This window comes from Pristis pectinata, chromosome 2, assembly GCF_009764475.1.
Source record: "Pristis pectinata isolate sPriPec2 chromosome 2, sPriPec2.1.pri, whole genome shotgun sequence".
NCBI classification, from domain to species: domain Eukaryota; kingdom Metazoa; phylum Chordata; class Chondrichthyes; order Rhinopristiformes; family Pristidae; genus Pristis; species Pristis pectinata.
This window is the reverse complement of record NC_067406.1, coordinates 96,158,633-96,186,412: the sequence shown is the minus strand read 5'-3', so window position 1 is coordinate 96,186,412 and position 27,780 is coordinate 96,158,633. Positions and strand designations below refer to the sequence as shown.

Below are 27,780 nucleotides of genomic sequence, written 5' to 3'. Positions count from 1 at the left end.
GCTTGTTTCCCAATATAATGACCCCTCCTCTAGTTGGATGATCCACATACTGTTTCAAGAAACCCTCTTAGATGCACATATCAAATTCTGCCCTGACTAAGCATGTTGCACTAAGGAAGTCCCAGTTAATATTGGGAAAGTTAAAGTCACCCAGAATAACAACCCTGTTGGTTTTATGTCTCTCCATAATCTGTCAGAAGAGTCATATCATTAGAAGTGTTTATGGAGTTAAAGAATGGGAGACTGCTACAAGAACTCTCAAATATTCATATATAGAGCATAGAACAGTACAGCACTGTAGGCCCTTCAGCCCACGATGTTATGTCGACCTTATAAACACCTACTCCATGATCAATCAAACCCTTGGAGGTTATAACCCCCCATTTTTGTTATATCCATTTGCCTATCTAAGAATCTTTTAAATTTCCCTATTGTATCAGCCTCTACCACTACCCCTGGCAGTGCGTTCTAGGAACCTACCACTCACCGTTGGAAACAAAACCAATCTTTGACATTTCCCCTGAACTTTTCTCCTCTGACGTTAAACTGATGTTCTCTGGTATTGGCCATTGCCACCCTGAGGAAAAGGTGCTGGCTCTCCCCTCTATCTGTGCCTCTCATCCTCATTGCTCTGAAGAGAAAAGCCCTAGCTCGCTCAACCTTTCTTAGTCAGGCAGGGCTGCCCTCTCTCCCGTCTTGTTTGTGTGCTATATAGAACCCTTTGCTGAATCCATCAGGAAGGATGAGAGTATCAGAGGAGTGACATTTGCCAGGCAGTGAGGTCACCCAGGTGAAAACCTCCCTGTACATGGACAACGTCACCGTCTTCTGCTCGGACCAGAGGTCCGTTCGCAGATTGATCAGCATCTGCGACCAGTTTGAGTTGGCATCAGGGGCCAGCGTCAATCGAGCGAAGAGCGAGGCCATGCTCTTTGGCAACTGGCCCGACTGATCCATTGTCCCTTTCACCATCAGGCCTGACTATCTGAAGGTGCTGGGGATCTGGTTTGGAGGGGCTGGGGTGTGCAACAAAAATTGGTGGGAGTGTATTGGGAAGGTGAAGCCGAGACTGGGACTGTGGGAACGGCGCTTCCTATCGATAACTGGGAAGAAGTTGGTCATCAGGTGCGAGGCACTCTCAGGGCTGCTGTACTTGGCGCAGGTGTGGCCTATTCCTCGCTCCTCTGGCTTGGGAATCACCCGTGCCGTCTTCCGGTTCATCTGGGGATCCAAGATGGAGCGGGTCCGACAGACTACCATGCACAAGTCCCTGGACAATGGGGGTAAAGGTGTCCCCAATGTCGCCCTCCTCCTGATGACCACCTTCGTCTGTGGCTGCATCAGGCTGTGCGTGGAACCCAAGTATGTGGGCACCAAGTGTCACTACATACCGAGGTTCTACCTGTCCCTGCTGTGGCGAAGGATAGGCCTGGCCCCATGGCCACACGGTGTCCCAGTCAGCTGGACACTGCCGCGCTACCTGTCCTTCGTGGAAAAGTTCTTCCAGACCAATACCTTTGACCACAAGTCCATCAGGCAGTGGTCAGCATGGAACATCTTGCAGACACTGCAGGAGAAGGACTCAATGGATACTGTGGGGTGGTTCCCTGAGCAGACTGTCCAGACCATCTGGCAAAATGTCTCATCGCCAGAACTCACCAACAAGCACCAAGACCTCGCTTGGCTGGCGGTGAGAGGGGCCCTCCCAGTCAGATCCTTCCTGTATGGTTGGAACCTCACTCCTAGCGCGCATTGCCCGTGGGAGGACTGCGCTGGGGATGAGACGGTCGCCCACCTCTTTGTGGGCTGTAGATTTGCAAGGAGCATGTGGCAAAAGATGCAAGGGTCCTTGTCACGGTTCATCCCCAGCAGCAGCGTAACACAGGATTCTCTGATCTACGGGCTGTTCCCAGGGGGACACAGGCAGACATCAGCTGCTGCTGGAAGGTCATCAACTCGGTGAAAGACACTCTTTGGTCTGCACGAAACTTGTTGGTCTTCCAGCACTGCGAGATGTCCGTAGGGGAATGCTGCCAGCTGGCTCATTCCAGGCTGCAGGAGTACGTGCTGAGGGACGCACTGAAGCTGGGCGCAGCCAACGCAAAGGCTCGGTGGGGAAGGACTACAGCTTAGGGTTCTTCTGCCACTGGAGAGGGAGGGGCGGGGACAGGGAGAAAGCCCCTAAATATTGTAAATACGGGACCGGGTAGCTTCCAGGGAGCCACACGTGTGGCATCGGTGCTGTTTTCTATATAAAAAGGTAACACTAATGAATGATTTGTACAAGAATGTAAAGGTTTGCACTGTTTTGCAATTGTATATAGTTTGTCTTTTATTATGAATAAAGTTTATTTTGTACAAAAAAAAGAGACATGTTCTCTAATCCAGGTAGCATCCTGCACCCTCTTTAAAGCTTCCACATCCTTCCTATAATGAGGTGACCAGAACTGAACACAATACTCTAAGTGTGATCTAACCAGAGTTTTACAGAGCTGCAACGTTTCCTCTTGGCTCTTGAACTAATGGAGGCCAGCACATCATATATGTTGTCTTAACCACTCCATCAGCTTGCGTGGCAACTTTGAGGGATCTATGGATTTGGACCCCAAGATCCCTTTGTTCCTCCATACTGCTAAGAATCCTGCCATCAACCTTGTACTTCGCTTTCAAGTTTATTCTTCCAAAGTGTGTCACTTCACACTTTTCCAGATTGAACTCCATTTGCCACTTCTCTGCCCAACTCTGCATCCTGTCTATATTCCATTGTAACCTGTGACAACCTTCTACACCACCCACAACACCTCCAACCTTCGTGTCATCTGCAAACTTACTAACCCATCCCTCCACTCTCTCATCTAAGTCGTTTATAAAAACCATAAAGGTCCCAGAACAGATCACTGTGGAACACCACTTGTCACTGACCTTCCAGGCAAAATACTCTCCATCCTTCTGTAGGTAAGCCAATTCCGAATCCATGCAGCCAAGTCTGATGGATCCTATGCCTCAAGACTTTCTGGATGAGTCTACCATGGGGAACCTTGTCAAGCATCTTACTAAAGTGTTACGAGCCCTTTAAGATGCCTGAATGGTAGTGGTGTGGTTTTATCTGACTGCTATGAGTGGGAGCGAATAAGCGTCTATAACTGGAAATATGTATGAGTCTGAAGGCGGATTTTAACGGACGTGCTGGCCACTACACAGACAGACAGAGACGTAAGAGTTGGTAGCACTGACTGCCAGTCTCTGTATCTGTGGGTGAAGTACAACCGTTGTGACTGTCACTTTACATCCATACATGAATTTTTGAAACAATCTGTGGAGTCCACTTTGTCGTTAACCTGTACCAGGAATCAGGTATATCCGTGGACGGCCACGTATCGAGTGCCCTCGAAGTGGCAGATATCTCTGACTAAAAGCAACAGTTTTTCAGCGATTGAGGTGTCGTATGGGTTCCATCATGGAACTTATGGAATTCGTAAACTCCTCTCCTACATTCTAATGTGGTTTCTGAAAGCCTTTGCTCATCATTTTGCTTCATGACTTGCTGAACTGAACTTTGAGAACTGTTCTTAGACTTGGGGTCTGGTAACCTGCCACACAAACAAACACTTTGGTTTAGTGTGATCAATATCTAATATCTATCATTTCCTTTTCTCTTATTATTACAAGTAGTTATTAATAAATAGATTTTAGTGTGGAAACCTGGCTTGTTGTGTTTCTATTGTTGTTGGTATGTAACAAAAGTCCACTGCTCTACCTTCACATCCACTGCTCTACCTTCATTAATTTGTTTTGTCACCTAAATTTATAGATATAATAAAGGTGTGAATGTGAGTTTCAGCAGCAGTGAACCTGAGTTAAAATAGAATCAGGTCATGTTAGTGGGTAGTCATGCTGACAGCACATACTTAGCCAAAAGTTCATCCTATCTTCAGCAAAGCTGCTACTACTTTGCTTTGAATAATCACAGAACGGGGCCTTAAAAGACACATTATCCATGGCAGCCTGACATCTGTGACACACTGTATAGTTGACATGGATGAGAGGGAGTTCACTTGCAAGAGGAAGCTTTGCAAAGAGAGATATTGACATTGCAATGTAGATGTTGTAACTAATAAGATGCATGCAAGGAGGGAGATCATATGTATTAGAGGGAACCAGAAAATCTGCAAGAGCTACCACTCGAAGAGCTAAGCAAGGAGATGGTTCAGATAATCTAACAGAGCATGTGCAAAAATTGCCCTGCACTATAGGGTAAGATATTAATTTTTTTAAAAATGCTCACCCTGCACCACACACGTGCGCGCACACACACACACACACAACAGTTGGATCCCACTCACACATTTTGCTGACAAATGCAGGATATTGAAAAGGTTAATCATTCTCTGCTTCATTCAGATAAAAACTGCCAGGGAAAGAAGGATGGTTACTTAGACTGGATTACAATTACAACTTTTGTATTTGGACAGGTACTTGTATCGGAAAAACAGGGATAGGGGATTAATGCAGGCAAATGGGATTAGCATAGATAGGCATCACAATCAACATGGACAAGGTGGACTGAAAGCGCCAATTTCTATGCAATGATTCTATGTTTTATTTAGATCACCCCTCATTCTTCTAAACTCCAATAACATATGTCTAATTTTTCTAGCAGCTCATGATGGGACAATCCTCTCATCCCAGGAATTAGCCTGGTGAATCTATCTTGGACTGCCTCCAAACCAGTATATTCTTTCCTAAATAGGGAGACCGAAACTATGCAGAGTACTCCCAAGTGTGGCCCTGTACAATTGTAACAATACTTTCCTATTTCTAAACTCCAATCCTATTGCAATGAAGGCCAATCTCTGGATTACTTCCAGTTCCATGTGATACTGAGCATATGATTTGGAAGATAGATTAGATGAATATATGGCAAAGGGGATGATGTAGGAGGAGTGCTTTAGATTTTGGTTCATTGGGACTATTTCTGGGGTAGTTGGAATCTGTACAAGCAGGACCGTTTGCACCTGAACTGGATATCTGTGTGGGGAGGTTTCCCGGTGGTGTTAATGAGGCTTTAAACTAATTTGGCTGGGGAATGGGACACAAAACAGTTGTAGAGGTAGGTGGGAGGTACAGTCAAATATAGAAAAACTAGATCAGTCCAGTAGGCCGAGGAGACATGCACACAATAAGGCACATGGTAAAATGGGTAAGCTAAATTGCAACAAACTGCTAGAGGAATTCTGCAGGTTTACAAATTAGATTCAAAATTAGTTTGGTAATAGAAAACAAAGGGTGATAGTGGAAGATTGCTTTCGTGATTGGAAGGCTATGACCAGTGGTGTACCACAGGGATCGGTACTGGGGACCTTATCAATTAGTATATACATTAACATAGATGTATATACATAGATGTGTATATTGAGTATATACATTAACATTGTATATACATTAAAATTAAGATGTTAACATGGCATGATGAGTAAGTTTGCAGATGACACAAAAATAGGAGGAAGCTCTCAGACTACAGAAGGATATTGATCAGCTGGTAAATTGGGCAGAGCAATGGCATATGGAAGTTAATCTTGATCAATTCAAAGTGATGCATCTTGGGAGGTCAAATAAGTGTAGAACATGCACATTAAATGGTAGGGCCCAATGGAGTATTGAGGAACAGAGGGACCTCAGTTACAAATCCAAAGATCCAAAAAAGTAACAGCGCAGGTAGATAGGGTGGTAAAGAAGGCTTTTTCCTTAGCCAGGGCCTAGAATATAGGAGCAGAGAAGTTATGGTACAGTTGTATAAAACATTGGTGAGGCCATATGAGGAATATTTGGAATATTGTGTGCAGTTTTGCTCACACCAGTATGGAAGGGAAGCAATTTCTCTGAGGAGATTCACCAGGATATTGCCTGGGATGGAGGGTCTCAGTTATGAGGAGAGACTAGACAAGCTGGGTTTGTTTATGTTGGAGCGGAGGAGGTTGGAGGGAGTGGTGGGGGGAACTTGATAGAGGTGTACCAAAATTATGAGAGGAACAGATTGGGTAGGCAGTAGTAAACCTTTCCCCAGAATAAAGATATGTATAACCACAGAGCCTAGGTTCTTCAGCCCAATGGGTCCATACTGATCACAGCAACCTCCCTGCTAGTCCCAGTTGCCCTCATTCGGCCCATAAACCTCCAAGCCCCTTCCCTCCATGTACCTATCCAAATGCCTCTTCAGTATTGCTATTGTACCCGCCTCGACAACTTCTCTGGCAGCTCATTCCTGGTGCTCACTACCCTCTGTGTAAAGAAGTTAACTCTCAGGTCTCTTTTAACTCTCTCCCTTCATCCTGTATCTGTGCCCTCTGGTTATGGACTCCTCAAGCCTGGGGGAAAGACTATGACCATTCACCTTATCCTTTCTCCTCATGATTTTATGAATTTCTGAGGTCACCCCTCATTCTCCTGCATTCCAGGGAATAAGGATCCACCATGGCCACTTATCCAATTTAAATTCCATCTGCCATTCATTGGCCCACTTTCCCAGTTAATCCAGATCCTGTTGTAATCTTAGATAACCTTCTTCACTGTCCTTGATACCACCAATTTTGGTGTCGTCTGCAAACTTACTAAGCATGCCAAATACATTGGTATACTATGGGTCACAGGCCTCCAATCTAAAACTCTCCACTACCACCCTCTGACTCCCACCACCAAGCCAATTTTGTATCCAATTGGCCATCTCGCCATTGATCCCATGTTATCTCACCTTCTGGAGTAGCCTACCATGCCAGACGTTGCTAAAGGTCTTGCTAAAGTCCCTGTAGACAATGTCTACAGCCCTGCCCTCATCAATCCTCTGTGTTACCTGTTCAAAACTCAGTCAAATTCATGAGGCACAATTTCCCATGCGCAAAGCCATGCTGGCTGTCCCTAATCAGTTGATTCCTTTCCAAGTGCAGGTTGGTCCTGTCTCTCAGAACCCCCTCCAATAACTTTCCCACCACTGACGTTAGGCTAACTGGCCTGAAGTTCCTTGGCTTATCCTTCCAGCCCTTCTTAAATAAAGGCAACATTTTAGCCACCCTTTAGTCTTCCAGTGCCTCACCTGTGCCTAATGATGATACAAATGACTCTGCTAGGACCCCAGGATTTTCTTCCCAGGCTTCCCATGATGTCCTAGGATACACTTGGTCAGGCTTCAGGGATTTATCCACCTTTATGTGCTTTACAACCTTTCAGACCTCCTGTTTTGTACTGCGGATATGTTTCAAGACATATAGATTGGCTGATTAGTAAGTTTGAAGATAACACTAAAATTGGTGGAGTTGTGGATAGTGAAGAAGGTTGTCAAAGGATATAGCAGGAAATAGATTAGTTGCAGAAATGGGCAGAGGAATAGCAGATGGAGTTTAATGCAAGCAAGTGTGAGGTTTTGCACTTCGGGAGGTCAAATGTAAGGGGAAAGTATACAGTAGATGGCAGGACCCTTAGGAGCAGTGATATACAGAGGAATCTTGGGGTTCAAGTCCACAGCTCTCTAACAGTGGCCATGCAAGTAGATAGGGTGGTAAAGAAGGCATATGGTGTGCTTGCCTTCATCGGTCGTGGCACTGAGTATAATGGTCAGGAAGTTATGTTGCAGCTGTATAAAACTTTGGTTAGACTGCATTTGGAGTATTGTGTGCATTTCTGGTCACCCCATTACAAAAAAGATGTGGAGGCTTTGGAGAGGGTGTAGAAGAGGTTCAGCAGTATGTTGCCAGGATTGGAGAATATTAGCTGTAGGGAGAGGTTGGACAAACTTGAATATTTTCCCTGGAGCATTGGAGGCTGAGGGAAGACCTGTCAGAAGTTTATAAAACCATGAGAGGCACAGATCAGATAGATACTCAAGAGACCTGTTCCCAGGGTAGAAATGTCAAATATTTGAGGCAGACATGTTTAGTTTAATTTGGAATCATGCTCGGCACAGGCATCATGGCTTGAAAGGCCTGTTCCCATGCTGTACTGTTCTATCTTCTATGTACTCCTACCCATGTCTTCTTTACTCTGCAATACATTATGTTCACCCAAACTGATTCCATATCAGAATCCACTGCATTTGTATCATAATTCAACACTATGCTGATTCTTTCTCTGATTACCAAAGTTATTCCAACTCCTTTCCATTTTTCCCTTTTCATCTGAAATCTCAAGTAACCTGGACTATTGAATTCAAAGTCATGGTCATTCTGTGGCCATGTTTCTGCAATAACTATGAGATCAAACTCGTGTTGCTATTTCTGCTATCAGTTCATCTGTCTTGTTACAAATGCTATGTGCATTCACATGAGGAGCCTTAAGCTTTATCAGTTTACAGTCTTTACATACTCCAGGCTTACTTTCTGCCACACACCTTTGTTTATATTTTCTGTTCCTTCCTGTAATGCCTTGATTTTCATTTTCCCTCTGACTATCCTGCACCATTACTTGCTTCCTCCTGATTTATTAAACCTCCCATCACTGGAAGCTTTCCCCCTTCGGTCTCTCCCACATGACAGCAGTTTGAAGCCCTTTGGGAACAGTAAAATTCCACTAGGGAGAAACATGACATTATGGAGTCATGGAATCGTACAGTATGGAAGCAGGCCATTCAGCCCAACTTCTCCACACCAAGCAGTGGGCACCCTTCTATATGAATCCCATTTCCCAGCACTTGGTCCACAGCCGTCTATGCCTAGACAACTCAAGTGCTTATCTAGACACTTCTTAAATGCTGGCAGTGACCTAGCTTCATCCACTCTTTCAGGCAGAGGATTCTTACTCTGGGTTAAAAAGGTCCCCCTCATAGACCCTCTATCTCTCTTTCCCCTTACCCTAAATTTGTGTCTTCTAGGTTTACCTACCTTTGATATGGGGAAAGGTTTCCTGTAATCCACCCTATCTATACCCCTCACAATTGTATCTACCTCAGTCACGTCCCCTCTCTGCTCCAGTGAAGACTGTCCTAGCTTCTCCAGTCTCTCCCCATAACTGAACTGCTCCATCCCAGGCAACACCTTGATGAATATCCTTTTTACCTTCTCCATCGATATCACATTCTTCCCATAGCACGCTTACCAGAATTGCACACAGTACTCCAGCTGAGGTCTGAGCAAGGTTTTAGAAAGTTGGATCATAACCTTCCTACTCCTGTATTCGGTGCCCTGACGAATGAAGGTGAGCATACCATATGCCTTCCTTACCATATTATCAGTCAGTGTGTGAACACAGATGTTTAGCTTACTGGTCCATAGATTCCAGGTTTTTCTTTATGGCCCTTCTTAAATAAAGGCACAACATTAGCTACTCTCCAGTCTTCTGGCACCTCACCCACCGCTAAAGATGATGCATCTATCTCAGCCAGGTTTCCCGCAGTTTCTTCTCTAGTTTCCCATAGTGTTCCTGGATATATGTGAACAGGCCCCGGAGATTCATCCACCTTTATACATAGAACATAAAACAGTACAGCACAGGAACAGGCCCTTCAGCTGAACTAATTAAACTAGTAACTAAATGCCTACCTAAACTTATCCCTTCTGCTTACCCAATGTCCATATTCCTCCATTCTCTGCATATTCAAGTGCATATCTAAGAGCCATTTAAATGTGTCTATTGCATTTTCCTCCACTAGCACCAATGAAAGAGCATTCCAGGCACCCACCACTCCCTGGGTGTAAAAAAAAATGCTCCACACATTTCCTTTGAACTTACCTGCCCACCTTAAATGCATGCCCTCTAGTATTAAACATTTCAACCCTGGGAAAAAGATACTGGCTATCTACTCTATCTGTGCCTCTCATAATCTTATATCAGGTGTCCGCTTAGCCTCCACTTCTCTAGAGAAAACAACCCAAGTTTGTCTAACGTCTCCTTATAGCATGTGCCCTCTAATCCAAGCAGCATCCTGGTGCATCTCTTCTGCACCCTCTCCAAAGCCTCCACATCCTTCCTATAATGGGGTGACCAGAATTGAATGCAATACTCCAGATGCGGCCTAACTGGAGTTTTATAAAGCTGAAACATAACTTCCCCACTCTTGAACTCAGTGCCTCGATTAAGAAAGGCAAGCATGCCATACAACTTCTTTACCACTCTATCAAACATTGCAGCTACTTTCAGGGAGCTATGGACTTGGACCCCAAGATCCCTCTGTATATCAATATTGTTAAGGGTATTGCCATTAACAGTGTACTGTCCCTTTTCATTTGATCTCCCAAAGTGCAACACCTCACATTTGGCCAGATTGAATTCCATTTGCCATGTCTCCACCCATATCTGCACCTGATATATATCCTGCTGTATCCTTTGGCAATCTTCTATTGCTGTCCCCAACAGCATCAATTTTTGTATTGTCTGTGAACTTACTAACCCACACATTCACATTTTCATCCAGGTCACAAACAGCAGAGATACCAGTACAGATCCCTGCAGAACACCACTAGTCACAGACCTCCAGTTAGAATAAACCACTATCCTCTGTCTTCGGAGGGCAAGCCAATTCTGAATCCAAACGGCCAAGTCACTGTGGATCCCATGATTCTTAATCTTCTGGATGAGCTTTCCATGAGGGCCCTTGTAAAAATGCCTTACTAAAATCGATGTGGACAACATCCATAGCTCTACCTCCATCAATCACCTTCGTCATCTCCTTGAAAAACTCAACCAAGTTAATAAGGCAGGACTTGCTGCCTGTCCTTAATTAGGCCATGGCTTTCCAAGTACTCATAAATCCTATCCCTAAGAATCCTCTCCATGAACTTCCCTACCATTGCTGTCAGACTCACCGGTCTATAGTTTCCAGGATTATCCCAATTTCCTTTCTTGATTAATAGAACAACATCAGTCCTCTGGGACCTCGCCTGTGGCAAGAGAGGAGATGGAGATCATTGTTGAGGGCCCAGCAATCTCATCTCTTGCCTTTCTCAATAACCTAGGGTATGCCCCATCAGGCCCTGAGGACTGATTTTAATGTTCTCCACACTCTCCACACTGATCTCACTAGCCTCCATATCCTCCTTCTTGGTAAATACTGACGTAAAGTACTCTTTTAGGACCTTGCTTACATCCTCCGCCTCCAAGCACGTGTTCCCTCCTTTATCATTGAGTAGTCCTACCCATCTCCCTAGTTATCCTCTTGCTCCACAGTCTGTGCAGATTGGTAATAACTTCTCCTCCTCGCTGAAAATCAACACAGGCGCACCTCAAGGATGCGTGCTTCGCCCACTGCTCTACTCTCTCTGCACTCATGACTGTGTGGCTAAACACAGCTCAAACATCATCTATAAATTTGGTGATGACACAACTGTTGTTGATAAAATCTCAGGTGGCGACGAGGAGATGTACAGGAGTGAGATAGTTGATTGGTGTCACAAAAGCAACCTCTACACTCAACGTCAGCATGATCAGGAATTGATTGTGGACTTCAGGAAGGGGAAGTCAGGAGAACGTACACCTGTGGAAAGGATGAGCAGCTTCAAGTTCCTGGACATCAACATCTTGGAAGATCTATCCTGGGCCCAGCACATTGATGCAATCACAAAGGCGGCACGCCAGCGGCTCTACTTCATTAGAACTTTGAGGAGATTTGACATTTCACTAAAGACTTACAAATTACTGTAGATGTATGGTGGAGAGCATTCTGACTGGTTGCATCACAGTCTGGTATAGAGGCTTCAACGCACAGGATCGCAAGAGGCTGCAGAGGGTCATAGACTCAGCCAGCTCCATCACGGGCACAGCCCTCCCCACCATTGCGGACATCTTCAAGAGGTGGTGCCTCAAGAAGGTGGCATCCATCACTAAGGACCCTCACCAACAAGTTTGTAAGACATGACCTACCCCACATGCTGACTGTCCATGATTAGACTCTTCCAAATGCTCATAAAGCCTATCCCAATGAATCCTCTCCAATATCTTCCCAACCACTGGAATGAGACTCACCGGTCTATGATTTCTTTGATTATCCATATTTCCTTTTTTGATTAATGGAACAACGTTAGCTACTCGCCAGGCCTCCGGGACCTTGCCTGTGGCTAGAGAAGACACAAAGATCTTGGTCAAGGCCCCAGCAATCTTATCTCTTGCCTCTCTTAATAACCTGAGGTGTATCCCATCAAGCCCTGGGGACCTTAACTTTCTTCAGGAGACCCAACACCATCTCTTTCTTTATCTCAAAATGCCCTAGCATATTAGCATGCTCCACACTGATGTCACCATCTTCCATATATCTGTCTGTGACCTGAGTTCATCTTTCATACCTGTCAGGCCTCTTGTATTGAAATAAATACTAATCCAACAGTCTTTCCTCACACCCTGCAGTAATCCTGCCTGTCTTGTCTACTGAATTTGCTGTCATTGACTTCTGTATCAAATTCCAGCTTCTCATCTGACTCTCTACCGCTTTGGATCCCATCCCCCACCAATGCAATTAAAAACCTTCCCTAGTGGCCCTCACAAATCCACCCACCAGGCTACTGATCCCCCTCCAGGTGCAACCCGTTTCTCTTGTACAGGTCACTTCTGCCCCAGAAGAGATCCCAATGGTCCTGAAATCTGAATCCTTGCCCCCTGCACCAACTCTTCAGCCTTGCATTCAACTGGTCTTTCCTTCTGTTTCTGTCCTCAGTTAGCACGTGGCACTGGGAGTAATCCAGAGATTACTACCCTGGAGTTCTGCTTTTTAACCTTTCGCCTAACTCCTGTATTCACTCCACGGGATCTCATCTATGTCATTTGTGCCAGTGTGCCCGATGACTTCTGGCTGCTCACCCTCCCCCTTGATAATGTTATGCAGTTGCTCACAGACTTCTCATGGACAGAGAGAGACTGCAGGTGTGCAGATTAGTCTCCTGCATAAGTAGAGATGTCACAAAGTGACTGACCGGATAATTCTATGACAGATGCAGAGGTGTGGCATGCATGACTGCATCTCTTTTCTGCCAGAATGTTTCAACAAACTTCTGTGAATGGAATCTTGCTCTGCACAGAGAGATGACTCCAAGGAGAGCACTGAACACAACAGGGACAAGACTCTGCTCTGAGTGTGGCAATTAAAATGATGGTATTACAATTTGAGTCACAACAGGTCTGGATACTACCATCTCCCCAGCCACTTCAGGGATCAACTGCTGTTGCAGCTTGCAAGGATGGCAACTCACTTCTCATCATCGCCTCTCAGGGAATATGCTTATCTGTGCCCCACAGACAGGCATCCCAGACTGTTCCTTCAATTGACAGAGGACAGCACTCTCAAGCTAGCTCATACAGGGCAAGAACCTCTGGCCTGACTTCATGTTGCAGACACATATTCAGCCTTCCAGTAGTCAGTGTGCAGCTACTGCAACATTGCACTAGACCTTCAAAACCCACCAACAAAATGGTTACTTGGTGTGTAATTGAAAGTTCAGTGTGATAAATCTGAGTTAATGTTTTGTGTTAATTCATTTCTGACCTAATCTGACCTATACGTGAGTCACAGAGTTGTACAGCATGGAAACAGGCCCTTCGGCCCAACTTGTCCATGCCAAATGTATTGCCCAGCGAGCTAGTCCCATCAGCCCACATTTGGCCTACAGCACTCTCAACCTCCCCAATCCATGTACTTATCTGGATGGCTTTTAAATGTTGGTAACATGCCCGCCTGAACCACTTACTTCAGGATGCTCATACCAAATACACACCACCCTTTGCATGAAGTAGCTGTCCCTGATGTCCCTTTTCAAATTTCTCGACGCTGATCTTAAACCTATGGCCTCTTGTTTTTAGCAACTCCTTCCTGGGAAAAAGACTTATGTGCTTTCATCCTGTCTATGCCCCTCATGATCTTATATACCTCTATCAGGTCACTCCTCAATCTCCTACATTCCTGGTCATAGAGTCCTAGTCTATGCAGCTTCTCCTTGTAACTCAGGCCCCCAAGTCCAGGCAACATCCTGGTAAATCTTTTCTGCACTCTTTCCAGTTTAAAAACATCTTTCCTATAACAGGGTGACCTAAACTCCACACAATTCTCCAAGTGCAGCCTCACCAGCATCTCATTTAACTGCAACATAACTTGCCAACTCCTGTATTCAGTGCCCTGACTAATGAAGGTCAGGCAATGTGGTTAACTCTTAACTCCCCTCTGAAATGACCTAGATAGCCAATCAGTTGTAATAAGCCTCTAAAAAGCCACAAGGAAACAAAATAGGATGGATCACCCAGAATTGACCTCGGCACATGAAACAACAGCCAAAACTGCCCTGTTTACCCTGTAAAGTCCTCCTTACCAATGTCTGGGGTGTTGTGGCAAAATTGGGCAAACTGTCTCACAGACTAGTCAAGCAAAGGCCTGACATAGTCATACTCACAGAATGATACCATGTAGTGAACAACCCAGAGACCATCATTGCCATCTCAGGGTATGTCCTGACATACCAACAGGACAGATCCAGCAGAGGCGTGAAATCTCATGGTATCAGGTTAAACAGGCAAGGAAACCCTACGCTAATTACCACCTACTGACCCATTCCCCCTACCCCACCCCATGGCTGATGAATCAATACTACTCCAGATACAACACCGATTGGAGGAAGCACTAAGAGTGGCAAAGGCGCAGAATCTACTCTGGGTGGAGACTTCAAGTCCAACTATCTTCTAAAAGTTGTTGTTGTACCTGTTTAATCACTTCCTATGACAGCTCATTCCATATATATGTACCATACTCTGTGTAACAAAAGTTGCCCTTCAAGTTCCTTTCAGCTCTCACCTTAAACCTATGCCCTCTAGTTCTTCATTCCCCAAACTTGGGGAAAAGACTGAGTGCGAACACCCTATCTCTGCCCCTCATGATCTTATACACCTCTGAGATCACCTCTCCGTCTTCTATGCTCCAAGGAAAAAAAAGTCCTGTCCAATCTCTCCTTCTCACTCAGTCCCTCAACATCGTTGTAAATCTTCCCAGTTTAATAACATCTTTCCTTTTGCAGGGTGACCAAAACTGAACACAATACTACAAGTGTGGCCTCACCATTGTCTTACACAACTGCAACATAACCCCCAGCTTTATACTCAATGCCGTGACTGATGAAGGCCAGCATTCCAAAATCTGCCTTCACTACCCTGACTCTACTTTCAAGGAACCATGTACTTGTTCTATAACACTCCCCAGGGCTCTACCATTAAATGTGAAAATGTTATCTTGATTTGACTTTTCTTCACACTTATCAGAATTAAACTCCATTTGCTACTCCTTGGCCCACTTACCCAACTGAGAAAGATCTGCCTATCATTTTTGATAACCTTCTTCGCTGTCAATGATACCACCCATTTTAGTGTCATCTGCAAACCATGCCTTGTACATTCTCATCCAAATCGTTGATACAGATGACAAAAACAATGGTCACAGCACTGACCCGAGGCACACTGCTTGTCATGGGCCTCCAGTCCAAGAAATGACCTCTCACCATCATTCTGCTTCCGACCATCAAGCCAATTGTATATCCAATTAGCCAGCTCTCCCTAGATGTCATAGTTCTAGAATTCAGCAGAAATATCCTCCTCAGAATTACCTTGTTGAGTCTTCTAAATGCAGTCACCTCTTATCCTTCTAAACTCTGAAGAACAGACCACTTGTGTATTCAATTCATCCTCAGGCCTGCCATCTCAGGAACGTTTGTTGCAATCCCTCCAGACATTGGTAAGGAGGACTTTACAGGGTCAACAGGGCAGTTTTGGCTGTTGTTTCCTGTGCCGAGGTCAATTCTGGGTAATCCATCCGATTTTGTTTCCTTGTGGCTTTTTAGAGGCTTATTACAACTGATTGGCTTTCTAGGTAACCACATCCTTTTTAGGTAAGGAGACCAAAATTATATAATGTGTGGCTCCATCAAAACCTGATATAAATATAATAAAACAGCCTTAATCTTACATTCAAATCTTGATGGAATAAAGACCAACATACAAGTGACGCCTGCATTACGGCCGTCAGGTTACAGAATTTCATCTGTACAGAATTCACAAATCACTACGCAAAAATCTGAGATATGGAATAAAATTTATTCTTACAGAATTTATGTCATAGAGTTATAGATCAAAACAGCAAGGATGCAGGCTCTTCGGCTTAATCAGTCCATACTGACCATGTTATCTACCCACCTAGTCCCGATTTCCTGCGTTCAGCCCATAGCCCTCCAAGCCCCACCCCTTCATGGAGCTATCCAAGTGCTTCTTAAATGATACCTGCCTCAACCACTTCCTCTGGCAGCTCATTCCATATACTTACCACCCTCTCTGCATGAAAAAATTGCCCCTCAGGTCCCTTTTAAATCTTGCCTCTCTCACCCTAAACTGAAGCCCCCTAGTTTTGGACGACCCTACCCTAGACAAAAGATTGTTACCATCCACCTTATCTATGCCTATCATCATTTTAAACACGTCCATAAAGTCACCCCTTATTCTCCTATGTTCCAAGGAATAAAGACCTACCTTGGCCAAACTCTCCTTATCACTCAGGCCCTCTAGTCTTGGCAACATCCTAGTAAATCTTTCCGCAGTCTTTCTAGTTTAACCAAGTCTTTCCTATAACAGGGCGACCAAAACTGTACACAGTACTCCCAAGTGCGGCCTCACCAATGACTCATACAACTGCAACATAATGTCCCAATTCCTATTCTTAATACCCTGACTGTTGAAATGCCGTTTACACGCCCTGTCTACCTGTGATGCTGCTTTCAATGAACTATGCACTTGTACTCCTAGGTCCTTCTGTTCTGTTACACTTCCTAGTGCCCTACCGTTCCTGGTACAAGTCCTACATTGGTCTGACTTTGCAAATTGCATCACCTCACACTTATCTGTATTGAAATCCATTTGCCATTCCTCAGCCCACTTCCCTAACTGATCAAGGTCCTCCTGTTATCAACGATAACCTTCTTCACAATCAACACCCCCTAATTTTGTGTCATCCGCAAACTTACTGATCAAGCCTTGTGCATTCACATCAAAATCACTTATATAAGTAATGAATAACAAGGATTCCAACACCAACCTCTGCAGCACACCACAGGTCACAGGCCTCCATTCAGAGAAACAACCTTCAACTACCACCCTCTGCTTCCTACCTCCAAGCCAATTTTGAATCCACCTAACTCTCCCTGGATTCCATGGCGCCCAACCTACCAGACCAGCCTGCCATATGGGACCTTTCTCGAGGCTTGCTAAAGTCCCAGTGGACAACATCCACTGCCCTACCCTCATCTACCCTTTTGGTTACCTCTTCAAAAAACCTGAAAAATTTGTCAAACACAACTTCCCACACACAAAGCCATGCTGTCTGTAGGGGGAAGACTCAGTCTGTCCAAATGCTGGTAGATCCTGTCCCTCATTCCCTCCAGCAGTTTCCCCACAACTGATATCAAGCTGACCAGCTTTTCGTTCTGTGGCTTGTCCTTGCTACCCTTCTTAAGCAAAGGAACAGCATTAGCGACCTTCCAGTTTTCAGGAACTTCACCAGTGGCTAACGATGAAGCAAATATCTCTGCAAGGGCCTCTGCAATTTCTTTTCTAGCTTCCCACAGGTCAGGCCCTGGAGATTTATCCACCTTAATGCACTATAAGGCTGCAAATACTATCTCCCTGGTAATATAAATGTTCTCCAAAACATCTCCACTTGTTTCCCTTATCTCTTGAGCAATCACAATTTTCTCCTTGTAAAACCCAGGAGAAATATTTGTTAAAAATGCCACTCATCTCCTGTGACTCAAGACATACGCAGTCCTGCTGATCTCTAAGGGGACCAACTCTCCTCCTAGCCACCCTATTACTCCTAATATAACTATAGAATCTCTTGGGGTTTTCCTTAACCTTACATGCCAGATCCATCTCATACCCTCTCTTTGCCCTGCTGATTTCGCTCTTAAAAGTATTCTCAATCTTTTTATAGTCATCAGGGATTCCCTCATCCCTGATCTCCTAAACCCATTGAATGCTTCCTTCTTCTCCTTGGCCACAGTCTGCCTTTACTGTGCCCCTGGCTATCCTGATTACTATTGCTGGCTACTGCTTTATCCCATGGTTTGCTCCTACTCAGAATCATGTATTTGTGTACCTGATCATTATCATAGTTGTTCCTTAACCCATTACTGATGAATATGACTGTGATAAATGATGAAAGATTTTGTTTTACAGGTTGGGAAGGACCACCACCACCCCGTGGATGTGAAGTCTTCGTGGGAAAGATTCCTCGGGACATGTATGAGGATGAATTGGTACCAGTGTTCCAGAGAGCAGGAAGAATTTACGAGTTTAGACTGATGATGGAATTTAGTGGTGAGAATCGAGGTTATGCATTTGTTATGTATACCACAAGAGAAGAAGCCCAGAATGCAATCAAAATGCTGAACAATTTTGAAATTCGACCTGGAAAGTTTATTGGTGTCTGTGTTAGCTTGGACAACTGCAGATTGTTCATTGGGGCAATTCCAAAAGAGAAAAAAAAGGAAGAAATCCTGGAAGAAATGAAGAAGGTTACAGAAGGTGTTGTCGATGTCATCGTCTACCCCAGTGCCACTGACAAGACAAAGAACCGTGGATTTGCCTTTGTAGAATATGAATCTCACAGAGCTGCTGCAATGGCCAGAAGAAAGCTTATACCAGGTACTGGAATTGTTTCAGGAGTAATTTAACAGATCAGCAGATCTGCACTGTTGAATCATCATCTTTGCCAACAAAGTTTATTATTTAAATAGTTTGGAACATAGAACATTACAGCACAGTACAGGCCCTTCGGCCCACATTGTTGTGCTGATATTTTATCCTGCTCTAAGATCTATCTAACCCTTCCCTCCCACATAGCCTTCCATTTCTCTGTTGTTCACGTGGCTATCTAAGAGTCTCTTAAGTGTCCCTAATGTATCTGCCCACCACAACCTCAGCCGCCAGTGCGTTCCATACACCCATCACTCTCTGTGTAAAAAACTTAACCCTTATACCTTCCTCCAATCACCTTAAAATTATGTCCCCTCGTGTTAGCCATTTTCACCCTGGGAAAAAGTCTCTGACTGTCCACTCGATCTATGCCTCTTATCATCTTGTACACCTCTATCAAGTCATCTCTCATCCTCCTTCTCCCCAAAGAGAAAAGCCCTAGCTCACTAACCTATCCTCATAAGACTTGCTCTCGATTGGAGTGTCCTGGTAAATTTCCTTTGCACCCTCTCTAAAGTTTCCACATCCTTCCTATAATGAGGCAACCAGAACTGAACACAATACTCCAAGTGTGGTGTAACCAGAGTTCTATAGAGCTGTAAAATTACCTTGCAGCTCTTGAATCAATACCCCGACTAATGAAGGCCAGCACACCGTACGCCTTCTTAACAACGCTGTCAAGCTGTGCGGCAACCTTGAAGGATCTATGGACGTGGACCCCAAGATCCCTCTGTTCCTCCACACTGCTGAGTCCTGCCATTAACCTTGTATTCTGCCGTCAAATTCAATCTTCCGAAATATATCACTTCACACTTTTCCAGGTTGAACTCCATCTGATACTTCTCAGCCCAGGTCTGCATTCTATCAATATCCTGTTATGATCTACAGCAACCTACTACACTATCCACAACACCACCAACCTTTGTATCACCAGCAAATTTACTAACCCATCCTTTCACATCCTCACCCAAGTCATTTATAAAAATCACAAAGTGCATGGGTCCCAGAACAGATCCCTGTGGAACAACACGGGTCACTGACCTCCAGGCAGAATACGCTCCATCTACCACCACCCTCTTTCTTCTGTGCGCCAGTCAATTCTGAATCCACACAGCCAAGTTTCCCTGGGTCCCATGCCTCCTGACTTTCTGAATGAGCCTTCCGTGAGGAACTTTATCAAGTGCCTTACTAAAATCCATGTACACCACATCCACTGCTCTACCTTCATGGCAGCACGGTAGCGTAACCGTTAGCGCGATGCTATTACAGCGCCAGTGATCAGGGTTCAATTCCCATCGCTGTCTGTAAGGAGTTTGTACATTCTCCTGTGTCTGCGTGGGTTTCCTCCGGGTGCTCCAGTTTCCTCCCACCTTGCAAAGACGTAGGGGTAGGTTAATTTGGGTTTAAAATGGGCAGCGTGGACTCGTTGGGCCGGAAGGGCCTGTTACCATGCTGTAAGTAAAATTTAAAAAAAAATTCAAGAAGTTTAAAAAAATGTGCTTTGACACATCCTCAAAGAATTCAATCAGGCTTGTGAGCCTGCCCCTCACAAAGCCATGCTGGCCCATGTTTCTCTAAATGCCCATAAATCCTGTCTCTAAGATACTGTTTAGGGGAGGATGAAAATCGTCACAACAAATTCTGTGAACAGCTAAACTTAAGGACTGGTGTTCATTTCTTGACATAAGCTTAGCCTTGTAAGTCAGGCATTATCCAATGGAAAAGATGAAGGGAAAATCCGAGTGCTAGTCAATTCTTGTTTTTGCTTATGCCTTATGTTGCAGTGAACATAGAACAGTACAGCACATGAACAGGCCCTCTGGCTAACGATGTCTGTGCCGACCATGATGCCAATCCAAACTAATCCCATCTGCCTGCACATGGAGTCTTACACCATGGAAACAGGCCCTACAGCCCAACTAATCCTTGTCAACTGTTGCCCAGTGAACTAGTCCCACCTGCCCACATTTGACTCATAGCCTTCTAAACCTCTCCAATCCATGTACTTATCTAGATGGCTTATAAACGTTGCTAATATGCCTGCCTCAACTACTATTTCTGGTAGTTCATTCCAAACACACATCACCCTTTATGTGAAGATGCTGCCCCTGATGTCCCTTTTAAATCTCTCACCTCTGATCTTAAACCTATTCCCTCTTGATTTTAGCACCCCCTCCCTGGGAAAAAGACGATGTACTTTGACCCTGTCTATGCCCCTCATGATCTTATATACCTCTATCAGGTGACCCCCTCAATCTCCTACATTCCAGGGAATAAAACCATAGAACCATAGAACAATACGGCACAATACAGGCCCTTCGGCCCACCATGTTGTGCCGCCCTTCAAACCACACCTAAGACTATCTAACCCCTTCCTCCCACATATTTTAAATTCCTCCATATGTTTATCTAACAATCTCTTGAACTTGACCAACGTATCAGCCTCCACCACCACCCCAGGCAGTGCATTCCATGCACCAACCACTCTCTGGGTGAAAAACCTCCCTCTGACATCACCCTTGAACTTCCCACCCCATACCTTAAAGCCATGTCCTCTTGTTTTGAGCATTGGCATCCTGGAAAAGAGGTGCTGGCTGTCCACTCTATCTATTCCTCTCAATATCTTGTATACCTCTATCATGTCTCCCCTCATCCTCCTTTTCTCCCATGAGAACAGCGCTAGCTCCTTTAATCTCTCCCCATAGTCCATACTCTCCAATCCAGGCAGCATCCTGGTAAATCTCCTCTGCACCCTTTCCAATGCTTCCACATCCTTCCTATAATGAGGCGACCAGAACTGGACACAGTACTCCAAGTGTGGCCTAACCAGAGTTTTGTAAAGCTGCATCATCACTTTGTGGCTCCTAAACACGATCCCCTGACTAATGAAAGCTAACATCCCATAAGCTTTCTTAACTACCCTATCCACCTGCGAGGCAACTTTCAATGATCTGTGGATATGAACCCCCAGATCCCTCTGCTCCTCTACACTGTCCAGAATCCTGCCATTTACCCTGTACTCTGCCTTGGAGTTTGTCCTTCCAAAGTGTACCACCTCACACTTCTCTGGATTGAACTCCATCTGCCACTTGTCAGCCCAGCTCTGCATCCTATCAATATCCCTCTGCAAGCTTCTACAGTCCTCCACACTATCCACAACACCACCGATCTTTGTGTCATCTGCAAACTTGCTAACCCATCCTTCCACCCCCTCATCTAAGTCGTTAATAAATATCACAAAAATCAGAGGTCCCAGAACCGATCCCTGCGGGACACCACTAGTCACAGCCCTCCAATCTGAATGCACTCCGTCCACCACAACCCTCTGCTTTCTACAGGCTAGCCAATTTTAAATCTACACGGCCAAGCTTCCCCAGATCCCTTGGCCTCTGACCTTCTGAAGTCCTAGTCTACACAACCTCTCCTTGTAATTCAGGCCCCCAAGCCCAGGCAATATCCTGGTAAATCTTTTCTGCATTCTTTCCAGTTTAATAGCATCTTTCCTACAATAGGGTGACCAGAACTGTACACTATACTCCAAGTGAGGTCTCACCAACGTCTTATATAACTGCAACATAATTTCCCAACTCCTATACTCAGTAACCCAATTGATGAAGGCTGGTGTTTCAAATGCCTTCTTCACCACCCTATAAATGAGGCGCCACTTTCAACAAACTATGCACTTGCACTGCTAGGCCCCTCTGTTCCATAACACTACCCAGCGCCCTACTAGTCACTGTATAAATCCTCCCGTGGTTTGATCTCCAAAATGCAGTACTTCACATTTATCTAGATGAAAGCTATTTCCTAATCCTCAGCCCACATACCTAGCTGATCAAGATCCCCCTGTAATTTTTCATAACCTTCTACACTGTCTGCAACACCAGCTATTTTAGTATCATCTGCAAACTTACTAACTATGCCATGTACATTTACATCCAAATCATTCATATAAATTACAAACAATCTCTATGGCACACCACTAGACACAGGCCTCCAGTCCGAAAAACAACCCTCGACCATCACCCTTTGGTACCAAGCACTGAGCCAGTTACAAATCCAATCAACTGTTTCCCCCTGGGTCCCATGCGATCTAACCTTCAAAACTAGCCTGCCGTGAGGGACCTTGTCAAAGGCCTTGCTAAAGGCCATATATACAACATCCACTGCCCTACCCTCATCAATTCTTTTGGTTACCTCCTCGAAGAACTCCAAAAGATCCGTCAAACACGACTTCCCATGCACAAAGCCATGCTGTCTGTCATGAATCAGACCCTGTCCTCAAAATGTTGGTAGATCCTATCCCTGAGAATCCCCTCCAAAATTTATCCACCACCAATGTCAGACTCATTGGCCTGTAGTTTCCTGGCTTGGTTTTGCTACCCTTTTTAAACAATGATATCACATTAGCCACTCTCCAGTCCTCCAGAACCTCACGTGTGGCCAGAGATGAAGTAAAAATCTCTGCAAGGGGCTCTGCAACTTCTTCTCTCACTTCCCACAAGGTCAGGCCCTGGGGATTTATCCACCTAATGCATTTGAAGGCCTCTAAATACCTCCTCCCTGCTAATTCATCACTCAAGATATCACCACTCATTCCCCCCCCCCCCCCCCCCCCATTTCCTTAGCCCCCATTGTTTACTCCATAGTCAAAACTGATCCCAAAAATTCTCTCCCATTTCCTTTGGTTCCACACACAGACGGCCATGCTAATCTTTAAGGGGACCTATTCTCTCTCTCTCTCTCTCCACCCTTTTACTCTGAATGTAGGTTTAGAATCTCTTGGGATTTAGCCTCACTTTGCCTGCCATTCCTTCTCATATCCTCTTTTCCCCTCCTAACTTCTCTGTTAAGTGCTCACCTGCACTCCTTGTAGTCATCAAGAGATTCATTAGTTCCCAATTGCTTATGCGCAGTGTATGCCTCTCTCTTTTTCTTAACCAGAGCCTCAATATCTTTTGTCAACCAAAACCTAACAGGTACATGCAGGCCCTGAACTCTTGACATCACACTTCCAAGAGCTTCCGGCTTGGCAGAGGCTCCTTTTCCTGGTAAACCCAATCAACCTCTGCAAGGTCCTGCCTAATGGCTGCAAAACGCTTTGCCCCAGTTTAGGACCCTAACCTGTGAACTAGCCATATTCTTCTCCATAACTATTTTAAAACTAACAGAACTATGGTCACTGGACCCAAAGTGCTTGCCGACAGACACTTCTTCTGCTTGCCCTATCTCATTCCACAGGAAGAGGTCCAGTGTCCCACCCTCTCTAGTAGTTCCCTAAATATATTGATCAAGGAAGTTTTCTTAGACATATTTCACAAATTCCATTCCATTTAAGCCTTTTACACTATGGTTGGCCCAGTCTATATCAGGGAAGTTAAAATCCTAACTTGTATTGTGGTCTATATAGACATGGTCTATATCTCTCCATTCCCTGCCTGTTCACGTGCCTATCTAAATGCCTCTTAAACATTTATTACAATGCCTCTGCTTCCACCACTGCCTCTGTCAGCGCAGTCCAAGCATCTACCACTCTCTGTGTCAAAAATCTGCCTTGTAAATCACCTTTAAACTTTCCTCCTCTCACCTTAAGGCTATGCCCTCTAGAATTTGATATTTTCACCCTGGGATAAAGACTCTATCTGCTGCTCATAATTTTATATACTTTATCAGGTTTCACCTCAGCCTCTGATGCTCCAGAGAAGACAATCCAAGTTTGTCCAACCTCTCTTTACAGCTAATACTCTCTAATCCAGGCAGCATTGCAGTGAACCTCTTCTGCACCCTCACCAAAGCCTTCCTGTAATGCATCGACCAGAACTGGACATAATAATCCAAATGTGGCCTAACCAAAGTTTTATGCAGTTGCAATATGACTTCCCAACTGTTATATTCAACGCCCTGACCAATGAAGGCAAGTATGCCACATGCCTTCTTTACCACCATATATACTTGTATTAGCACTTTCAGGAAGATATGGACTTGCATCCCAAGATCCCTCTGTACATCAGTGCTCTGAAGGGACCTGCCTTTTACTGGATACTTCCCTCTTACATTTGACCTCCCAAAGTGCAATCCCTCATACTTGTCCAGATTAAACACCATCTGCCATTTTTCTGTCCACATTTCCAACCAATCTATACCTTGCTGAGTCCTTTGATGACCTTCTTCACTATCCACAACTCTGCTAATTTTTGCATTGTCTACAAACTTACTAATCAGCCTACTTACATTTTTGTCCAAATCATTTATATGTGTATATATAAAGAAACAATGTCCCAGCACTAATACTTAAGGTACACCACTGGCCATAGACCTCCAGTCAGAATAATACCCATTCAGTGTAACACATTGTCTTCTATGGCCAAGCCAATTTTGAATCCAATCTACCAAGTTACCATGGATCCCATGCATCGTAATCTTATGAATCAGTACCATGAGGTTTCTTATTGAAAGCTTTATTAAAATCCATGTTGGCAACATGTACCGCCCTTCCCTCATTAATAATCTCCATCACCTCCTCAAAAAAATCAATCAAGTTTGAAAGAACAAAGCCGTGCTGACTATCCCTAGTGTCTGTGCTTTTCCAGGTGCAAGTACATCCTGTCGCTAAGATCTACAAATTTTACCACTGTCTGATTATTTCCTAGTTTGTCTCTTTTGCCCTTGTGGAACAACACTGGATGTCCTCCAGTCCTCTGGGACCTCTCCTGTGGCTATCAATATAAAGATGTCCATTCAGATCCCAGCAATCTCCTATCTTGCCTCTCTCCCATCAGGCCCTCCGACTTTATCCACCTCAATGTTCTTCAAGAGCTCCAACACCTCCTAATTCGTGATATCAACAGGACCTGGAATATCAGCATACCCTCCATGATCTCACTATCCTCCATGTACTCTCCTTGCGAAATACCAATGCAAAATACTCTTTTAGAACTTCACCCATTTCCTCTAGCTCTGGGCATACATTCCTCCTTTAGTGGTCCTACCCTCTCTCCAGCTACCCCCTCATTTTTAATGTGTGTATAAAATGGATTGGGGTTCTTGTTAATCCAATTTGCCAAGGACGTTTTGTGACTACTTTTATCCCTATTGATTCCCTGTTTGTTTTCTCCTGCTTCCTTTATATTCCTCAAAGGCCCTGTCCGATTTTTCCTTCCTAAACTTTGTCCTTTGTCCTTTCTGACTGAATTTGCAATATCTCTTGTCATCCAAGGTTCCTGAATCTTGCCAACCTTGTCTTTCTTCCACACAGGGACTTGTTGGTCTTGAATTTTGTCCAGCTGGCCTTTTAAATGACTCCCACATATGGGATGTGGACTTACCCAATAACAGCTGCTCCCAGTCTACTCTCCCCAGCGCCTGCTTAATTTAGGACATTCCCCTGAGGTACATTCTTATCCTTATCCACAACTTTCTAAAAACTTATGCTGTCCCATTGAAACTCTGATCATCTGGCCAGGCTCATTTCCAAAAATGAGGCCTTATATGACCCTTCCCTGGATGGATTATCAACATACTGTGTCAAGAAGCCCTCCTGAATACATCTAACAAATTAGGCCCCATCTAATCCTCTGGCACTAAGGGAGTCCCAGTCAATATTAGGGAAATTAAAGACACCAACTACAACTACAGCTATGAATGAGCATTTGGGAGACTGGGAGGATGAATTTACCAGGTACAGACATCATCTGCCAGGTGGGAACTGGGCATTTCCATGTGCATTCTGTCCCCAACCAACTCCCCTCCCCACTGAGGCCTGGTCAAGCAGAGCTGGGAATGCTGAGCAGACTCACTCGCTCACTTACTGAGTCCGGCTGGGAGCCATTCTTCCCACTCCTACTCATTCTCCTGTCACAGCTACTTCTGTTAAAACTTAGAACAGTATACCACAGGAACAGGCCCTTCGGCCCACAAAGCCAAACTAATTAACCGAGTAATTAAATGCCTAACTAAACTAATCACTTCTGTCCACACAATGCCCATATCCCTCCATTCTCTGCCTATCTAAGAGCATCTTAAACGTCTCTATCAAATTTGCCTCCACCACCACCCCTAGCAGAGCATTCCAGGCACACACCACTCTTTGTGTAAAAAAAATTGCCCTGCAGATCTCCTTTGAACTTACCTCCTCTCACATTAATTGCAATGCCCTCTGGTATTAGACATCTGGACCTTGGGAAAATAATACCGGCTCATAAAATTAGAAACTTCTATTAGGTCTCCCCTCAGCCTCTGCCACCCCAGAGAAAACAACGCAAGTTTATCCAAGCTTTCCTTATAGCACATGCCCTCTAATCCAGGCAGCGTCATGTTCAACCACTTCTGCACCCTCTCTAGAGCCTCCACATCCTTCCTATAATGGGGCGATTAGAATTGAATGCAATATTCCAGATGCGACCTAACCAGAGTTGCATAAAGCTGCACCATAACACCAACTTTTCAACTCAGTGCCTTGACTAATTAAGGCAAGCATGCCATATGCTTTCTTTAACACCCTATCAACCACATTCAGGGAGCTTGGATTTTGACCCCAAGATCTCTCTGTACATCAACACTGTTAAGGGACTTGCCATTAACAGTGTACTGTCCCTTTACATTTGATTTCCCAGAGTGCAACACCTCATATTTGGCTAGATTAAACTCCATCTGCCATTTGTCCACCTATATCTGCAACTGTGATCTATATCCCACTGTATCCTTTACCAGTCTTCTACAGTATCCACAACACCACCAATCTTTGTATCGTCAATGAACTCACAAACCAACCCATTGGCATTTTCATCCAAGTCATTTATATATTAAAAAACAGCAGAGGTCTCAGTATGGATCGCTGCAGAACACCACTAGTTACAGACCTCCAGCCAGAATAAGTCACATCGACAACTACTCTCTATCTTCGACGGCAAGCCAATTCTGAATCCAAACGGTCAAGTCACCATGGATCCCATGCATCTATATCTTTTGATAAGCCTTCCATGAGCGATCTTGTCAAATGCCATACTAAAATCCATGAAGACAACACTCACACCCCTACCTTCATTAATCACCTTCATCACCTCCTTGAAAAACTCATTCAAGTTAGTGAAGCAC

At 44.6% G+C, this 27,780-nt stretch overlaps 1 protein-coding gene across 1 annotated transcript in view; it reads left to right on the top strand.

The window, feature by feature from the left end:
* Positions 1-27,780, top strand: part of rbm46 (RNA binding motif protein 46) — a 100,218-nt gene that overhangs the window by 47,612 nt on the left and 24,826 nt on the right. Inside the window, exon 3 of the mRNA XM_052039444.1 lies at positions 18,169-18,636. Within this exon, the coding sequence (XP_051895404.1) occupies positions 18,169-18,636 (468 nt within the window). The remainder of the gene's footprint in view (positions 1-18,168; positions 18,637-27,780) is intronic.